We start from the raw sequence: 7,429 nt of genomic DNA on the forward strand, positions 1-7,429 counted from the left end.
TGTTTGTCATCTGTTTCAAAGTAAGATTTTTAAACGATAAAAAAAAGTGTTATCATCTTTTGATCTTTTCAGATCAAGATAAAATAGAATGCAACGCAGTGTTGACACAGATACAGTCAACGGCTATGTTAAATTAATATATGTGTGTTTTTCCTAAAAAAATATATATATATTTATATATTTGGGGGAAAAAAAATAAACATCCACATTTCCTAATTGTGTGCTGCCATCGCACTACAATGCAAATCGACCCCAAGTGAGAAGCATAAAGAACTAATGTGTGTCCCTGAGACGTGTCCATCCCAGTCAGGGACCCCCTCCACCATGCTGACGTCGAGCTGAGTGTTCATGGCATCAAAAACACTTGACATTGCCCGGAGGATTTCCTGAGAACAGGAGGAAGACGCACTCACCTGAGTCACTCACATCCGTCAGGGGAGTGAGCCTGGGAACACAACTGAAGGAATCTCAAATATTTATGTTCCCTAAATGACTAAGCACCCCACACCCAACAGAATAAATGAGTACAATCAGATTGCAAACCCATGTATCTTTATTTCTCTGGAAAAGTTCACAAAAGACATAAATAAATGAATCCACAAAATTCATAGTGATGACAAACAAAAAAAACTTCTCGAGTCAGAAAACAACACACATTCCATTCATCAATGTTAATGTGATCGATCTGAACTCGTCAAAAATTGAATGTCAAAATGTAAAGACAAACAGTCACGACGGCTTCAGTCTGTAGCTATGGCAAATAAAATGGCAGAACACAACGCACTGTTACACAGTTCTATACAATCCATGCATTGTTTCTTGCGTTTAGCTGATCTCAAACTGTCAAAGTCGTGGAGATGTTCAAGTAAAATAAGCATGTCCATATGCGGCGGCCGGCTGCGCTGTGTTTATGATAGGAAGGGGAAGCAGTAAAGAGAAGAGCTCATAAAAAGGCAGCAATACTCTTCTTGTAAAATGATCCCTAACAATGGCAATGAGGCGACCCTCGCACCGATCAGAGCGGCCTGTAAAACCCGAGCTTCCTCTCGCACTCGTCTGATACTTTCTTCAAACTCTCAGTGTTTGAGATTAGAAATGGCCCGGAAATACCACAATGCTTTTATGAGTTGGCCATTGAAACGTATTGACATCCTGGCTTTCACAGAAATAAGTTGTGACATCTCCACATACCGCGATGGAGTTATTTTCAGAATACTCTGTTTGCAGTGCAAAGAGGTAAAGTGGCTGCTGCCAGTCCTTGTGCTCGTCTTCTGACTGGAAGCCAGAGTGACCACGGGACACTGCATGAGGATGACATTGACTGAGGCACTTCATTTCTATGTTCATTTCATTTGAATTTTCACGTTGGAGAGGAACAACACAATCCGTAGCTGGTGGCTCACAGTAGAATTATTTACACAATCTCACAGAATTTTTCAAATATATCTGTTACATGGCTTTTACTTTTCACTCCAATTTCTCACAGAAGAACGGGAAGCATATGAGAGTGAAGTATTTACAGGTTGAGTGAAGGCACCAGTAGTATGTACATATACTTGTCCTGGGAGAAATTGACTGACTGCGAAATGTTCTCTGCGGTGTTCAAACGGCGCTGCTGGTTGACTTTATCCTACCTGGAGACAGAAACAAAGAAACAAATTCCAAAATGAAACAGCTGCAAGCGGTGTTCATGGGACTGAGCAAAACTCACCAAAATGGCATCCTATGATTGTTTAGCAAAGTCAACAAAAGAAACACATTAAACAACCTGAAACTCAATGAAATGACCGTCCTTTGAAAGTTTAGCATGAGATGGGTAGAATGCAAAATCTCACCATGTCCCAAAATTTAAAAATGTCATTTTTTTCCGGGGGTAAAAGAAATGAGGAAAATATTTAAAATTGCCCAAAACTGACCAAAAGGACTGTACTATGAAAGTTCAGCATGAAATGGAGGGGTAGAATACAAAATCTTAACATGTCAGAAAATTAGAAAAAAAAACGAATACGAATGTTGTTTTTGCAATTTTGCGTCTTCTAAATTTTTTTTTTTTTTTTTAATACTTTAATGATATAATAAACCTAAGCCTAAATATTATATTGACTATTTGATTGGATCTTCTTAATTCGATTGTGATAGAATGTTCTATTATTCTTAACTTATGAGGAAATAAGTTGGAAGAATCTTTTGATTTGGTTACTTTTTGTCCTTTGTTGTGTGTCTGTTTAGCGACTCGACGTTTGTCAGTGTGTGTTGAGCTGTGTCGGGTAAAGCACTGAGGCCTTTATAGTTCTTTGGTCATCAGCGCTGAAGACGGTCTAGTGGGAAGCAACGGTGACTTCCAACACGGAGATCACAGGATCGAAACCCAGTGTGGACCAGAGGTACAACACTTGAGTGTATGCGTATGTGTGTGTGTGTGTGTATCCAAACCAAACCAAACCCAACAAAACTCAAAACAAACTTAAAACCAACAAAAACCACCAACCAAACAACAACCAAAACTTGCGTTTCGTTCGTCGTATTTCCGAGCATTTCAAACTTTCAAACTTCCGAGCACTTGGAATTTCCCTCAACTGAGATCAACAGGAAGCAGCTAACAGGTAAGCGGAGCTAGCTAAGCAAGCTAGCTCCCCCTTCTTTCTTTTCAAACTCCATTTGATTGGAGATCAAACTTCAGCTTGCACAAAGTGAGCAGTTAGCTCAGCTGGTTAGACTGGGAACTTCCCCTTAGTCCGTCAACAAAATCGACCACGAGTCGGACCAATAGGATGTCGGACAAATGGGACGTCCCGTTAGTTTGAACCGTCATCGCTACTTTCCGACAAGCGGTCATTTCTTGCAACTTCTCTGAGATCTGACGATACGTCTCTCCACTCAGGAACATATCATTCATATAATAACAGAGATGTATGGCTCGAGTGACGGGCGGAGGGGCGCTGAAAAGCTCGCAGCCGCAGCCTCGAGCCACCTTCGCCCCCGAGCCCTTCCAATCCGATCTGGAGTCGGTCGCGACGAACCGCCGCGGAGGAAACGGACCCGGCCGGGGAGGTCCCGCGAGGGGTTCGAATTAATTGTGTTTGTGTTTAAAATGATTTTTAAACTGTCTATATTACGGATGCATTGACAGAATGTGTGTATGGTGAACGGTGGTAGGGCTGGAGAGTTGGACCTTTCAGCCAACTTGTTTCGGAAGAGTCTAGTTGATGTCACGGGTGCGTAGCCAGATCATGTTCGCGTCACTCAGCGTCCATCCTTGCCCAAAGACCTTTCCTGCTTTTTAAGCTTCCTCTTACCACAGGAGTTTTGCTGAGAACAGGTGCTCCCGGCGACGGCCACTTGGGCACGTTCTGTCCGTTGGGCTGCAGAGATGTCGGTAGGCCAGGAGTTTTAGGAAGACCAAACTGGAAAACAAAACAATAGTGTCAACACTCTTGGAAATCGCACACAGAACACCTCCTATTGTGCTCGGACAGGCGGTGCAGCGGTGGGACAGTTCGGTGAACTTGTGACTCCTTAAATATGGTTTTCCTTTGTTATCTCGCCTTCGCATCCTTCCTGCTCCTGCTCCTGCCCTCGCATTCCTCTTTTTTTTTTTTTTTTTGCTGAGTCCCCACGTCACATTAGCCCAACACTGAATTATCTTCCTCTCATTCTCAACTGGACTCGATAAAGCTGATTCCCGGTTACCTTTGGCTGAGCGGGGGCTGCTCGCTGAAGGAGCTGGAGCTCTTTCTCCTTCAGGGCTAAACTCCCCTCCAGCAGACTCTTCTGCTCCCTCAGACGATTCTGTTCAATTAACAGTTTCTCCACCTGCAAAAAAAAAACACATCATTTTAATTGAAATCAATGTGAAAAGGTTCTTTTATTACCCTGTATGTCTCCCATGGAACAGTGTAATGCATGTTCCTAATGGATGCAACATACATACACATCATGTATAACGGCAGGGCCGTAATCTACCTGGTCGTCGTGGCTCTTTTGTTTGTTCTGCAGCTGGTTGGCAGCCTCAGCAGCTCCATCTTTGCGTTTATGTTCACACTGCTTCAGGTCAGAGTCCAGGTGATTGTTCTGCACCTCCATCTGAGCGGACCGAGATTGGATCTCAGACACCTGAGGGGAAGAATCCACATGTTTTATTCTGAGAAGACTGTCATCAGCTACATGATGACTCGTCGATTATTGTCCTGCTTGATTTGGATTGTTGCTTCGTTTCTTAGTAATGCTGTTCTTTTGTCTCTTTCTTTTGTTGTGCATTGTGGGAAAAAAAAAAAAAAAATCTTAGATGGCACTTTGTACAATCGCTGCGCCCGAGACTATTTGACGGTGGGACAAGTGGCAGTCCACGTGATGAGCGGGTCGCTATGTGCAAACAGGATTTCTATTGGCATGTTTTTGCTGCTCTGCAATATCACTCAACTCTTCACCTTTGCCTTGACCCCCTGAGTTCTTCTCACAGCTGTCTCTTTAGCTGCAATCATAATGCCTGAACCAGAGGACAGGCTTCCTCCCTGGAGAATCTGGTTTCCTATCCATTTAGTTTTGGAATATTCCATCAGGTTGGTGACAAGTTTAGAGAAAGGTGTGTCCAAGGTTGTTTTTTTCTCTCTCTCTCTCTCTCTCTCTCTCACGGTAATATTCAACGTGACTACCCCTCTCTCTCTCTCTCTCTCTCTCTCTCTCTCTCTCTCTCTCTCTTTCTCTCTATCTCACGGTAATATTCAACGTGACTACCTCTCTCTCTCTCTCTCTCTCTCTCTATCTCTCTCTCCGTCCACGTCTGTCTGTCGCTGAACTTACCTTGTCTCCCACTCTGTTCAGATACAGCTGGAACTTGTTCTCCACGTCCCTGGACAGGTTGGTGCAGCTGTTTCTGATCTTATCCATATAATCTCGCTGGCTGTCACAGGTGAGGTGAAAGGTCAGCTGCTGAGGAAACAGGCTGTTGATCCTGCCCAGGAAATCTCTGGTCACCATTTTAATGCCATCCAAGGAATGAGCAAAATCCTCTTTGCACTTCCTGGATAGATGGTGGGGGGAGGGGGGGGGGGGGGGGATACATGAAGTCTTGACGGCCAAGTAGCTGCCACCAGTTTTTTGCTTAGAGAGCGGACGGACAGACAGACGGACAGATGGACAAACTACCTGGTGTAGGCGGCCAGCTGATCGGTGAGCATGGCGTTCTCCCGCCGCAGCGCAATGGCTTCGTAGTTGAACTTGTCCCTCTCTCGGATGACGATGTCCCTCTCCTGGTTGAGGTACTGCATGTGCTGAGTGAAGTTGGCCTCAATCAGGCTGATCATAGCCTTCTGCTGGGCGTTGAGGCTCTGCAGGGTCTTGACCTCGCCTGCACAGTTCAGCAGTAAAAGCAGTTATCACAGGAAAGCTTAAGCGACAGTACTGTTTCTTTCAAAATTGGAAATCATTTGTAACGACTGACCTCACTAAACTGACCAAAACATTATTTGAGCCTGATATTTTAGGATTGTTTGATTGATCATTTTTGGGGTGTTTTCCCCCACATTATAAAGCAGCACAGACACTTTCCACTTTCCACTTCTACATTTCCCAAATCGTTCTTGAAATGATCTCTTGAGCAATTTAAAACAAATAATTACTGCATTACACAAGAGGGGTTTGGTGTACTTACTGTTGGCAGTGAAGAGGACCGGGGGCTGGTGGATGGGAGTGGTGGTGCGCCGGCTCAGCATACTCACAGTCGCTGCATTGGTTCTCTCACAGTTAAACTGGGAAGGAGAATATATGAAAGCAGATTACCAGATGATCGATGGCTTGTGGTGGAGTGGATATTTGTGGCAACGGTGTGGAGCAGTGGTGCGTGCCACAGGCAGATCAGTTGTTAAGGTGTTAGACACACAGCTCCCTCCAGTTGACTGTAAAGCATAAAACATTTTCTGTGAGAATTAGGAGCATCCAAAACATGTCAGTGAACTCACTAATTTTCCTCTGAGCACAAACTCAGTGCCGTTGGCCTCGGTCTTGAACTTGGCAAACTCCTTCTCCACAGCATCCTTCTCGTCCGTGCGAGCCTTCAGCTGCGCTCCCAGATCAGCCTTCTCCTTCCTGAGCTGGATGTTGTTCTCACTCAGCCTGTTGAAGTTCATCTCCAGGTCCTTTCGGTGGAACACAACAACACACTGGGCGTCAACAGAATCGCCGGGGAGCAAGCCGAGCAGTGATGCTCATCTATCGTTGGCTTTACAAGAATCTATTCAAGAACCACTGACCTCCACCCTCTTCTCCTCCGCCGACTTCTCCGGCTGCCCGTAGATGAGGAAGAGCACCAGGCTGACGATGATCAGAGACTGGATCAGCGAGGAAAAGAAGAAGACGATCCTCATGTAGTAGCCGCAGCTCTTGCCCCTCGACCTGTGCAGCGGCTCCCGTGCATCCCGGGCAAACTTTGCCCGGGAATAGCTGGAGTTGTACATGGCTGCTGGGGGTGAAATGGTAGCGGCTGGGCTGGAACAACCTGAAGGAAAAATTGGCCAAAAAAAAAAAATCTGAATCTTTTTTTCCCCCCCCTGGTGCAACTCCTGCAGCTGGTGTCGCTGGTTTGGCAGTGAGGAGGTCGAGTTTAGCCGACGGCGAGAGAAAGATGCTGAGGCGTGTGCGCCGACGGGGAAGGTAGTATGGATGGATGTAAACAATGGGCCTTAGGTGTGTGAAGGCGGCGTGTTTATAAACGCTGCTGGACACTTCCTGGCCCCGCCTCTACCCGCCAACTCCTCCCCCACCCCTCCATCGCTCCACCACCACCCTGCCGGCCTCTGTCACATGCACAGCTTTTCCAGCTGCAGGAGATACAACCTGTCCGAGGCTGCAGTGACAGGAAAACATCTCATAAAGGTTTGAAACGTAGAGAAAATGTCCTGCCTTTCTCAGTGTTTTTCCACACAAAGCTTTAAACAATCTCGGCTTGGTGGAAAATTCTTTGTTCTAAGCAGGATAGATGATCTGGAAATGGTTGTTTATGACTCAGATTGTGTGTGACGAACAGTTCACTCTCAGGAAATATCTCTTTAAGTGTGGTGAAGTCATCACCCAAAAATCGTTTTTTTACGAGATAGGAAATTTTCAATTTCATTTTCATTCTATGTATTTATTCCCTTCATGAAGGCAGACGACATCATTTGTACAAACACACTCTACACCTTCAAATCAACACCACCATGATTGGAAAGGAGCAGCAAGAAGAAAACATTTCTTATATTTGTCTGCCACCTATTCAAACAATTAAAAAAACAAAACAAAAAGAAAACATCCCATACGGTTTATTTTCAGTAGCTTACACTAATCACACACTGACTTTGATTGTAGACACATTGACTGTGAATGTAAAAACAATTCAAAAACGGGGAACATTTTATTTTTGATGATTGCAGTCAGGTCAGTCTTGTTGTATAAC

At 44.9% G+C, this 7,429-nt stretch overlaps 1 protein-coding gene across 1 annotated transcript; it reads right to left on the reverse strand.

Moving 5' to 3' along the window:
• Positions 1 to 535: 535 nt before the first annotated feature.
• Positions 536 to 6,694, reverse strand: plvapb (plasmalemma vesicle associated protein b). Its single transcript, XM_076031213.1, has 9 exons — positions 6,249 to 6,694; positions 5,958 to 6,134; positions 5,651 to 5,747; positions 5,146 to 5,347; positions 4,801 to 5,020; positions 3,964 to 4,113; positions 3,691 to 3,813; positions 3,297 to 3,404; positions 536 to 1,634 (listed from the first exon to the last, which is right to left on the reverse strand). Exons 1-9 carry the CDS (start codon positions 6,450 to 6,452, stop codon positions 1,626 to 1,628), a joined length of 1,290 nt encoding a protein of 429 aa, XP_075887328.1. The 5' UTR covers positions 6,453 to 6,694; the 3' UTR covers positions 536 to 1,625.
• Positions 6,695 to 7,429: the final 735 nt, after the last annotated feature.

The sequence above is a fragment of the Nelusetta ayraudi genome, unplaced genomic scaffold, assembly GCF_046127955.1.
Source record: "Nelusetta ayraudi isolate G7.1 ecotype Tasmania unplaced genomic scaffold, CSIRO-AGI_Nayr_v1 ptg000032l, whole genome shotgun sequence".
NCBI lineage: Eukaryota > Metazoa > Chordata > Actinopteri > Tetraodontiformes > Monacanthidae > Nelusetta > Nelusetta ayraudi.

What these genes read in the sequence shown, in the direction of transcription:
- plvapb (XM_076031213.1), bottom strand. Translation starts at nt 6,452, where the DNA reads ATGTACAACTCCAGCTATTCCCGGGCAAAGTTTGCCCGGGATGCACGG. An exon ending in GGTCCTCTTCACTGCCAACA is followed by an intron (nt 5,348 to 5,650) that starts GTAAGTACACCA and finishes TGAACTGTGCAG; the next exon opens with GCGAGGTCAAGACCCTGCAG. An exon ending in CAGCCCCCGCTCAGCCAAAG is followed by an intron (nt 3,405 to 3,690) that starts GTAACCGGGAAT and finishes TTTGTTTTCCAG; the next exon opens with TTTGGTCTTCCTAAAACTCC.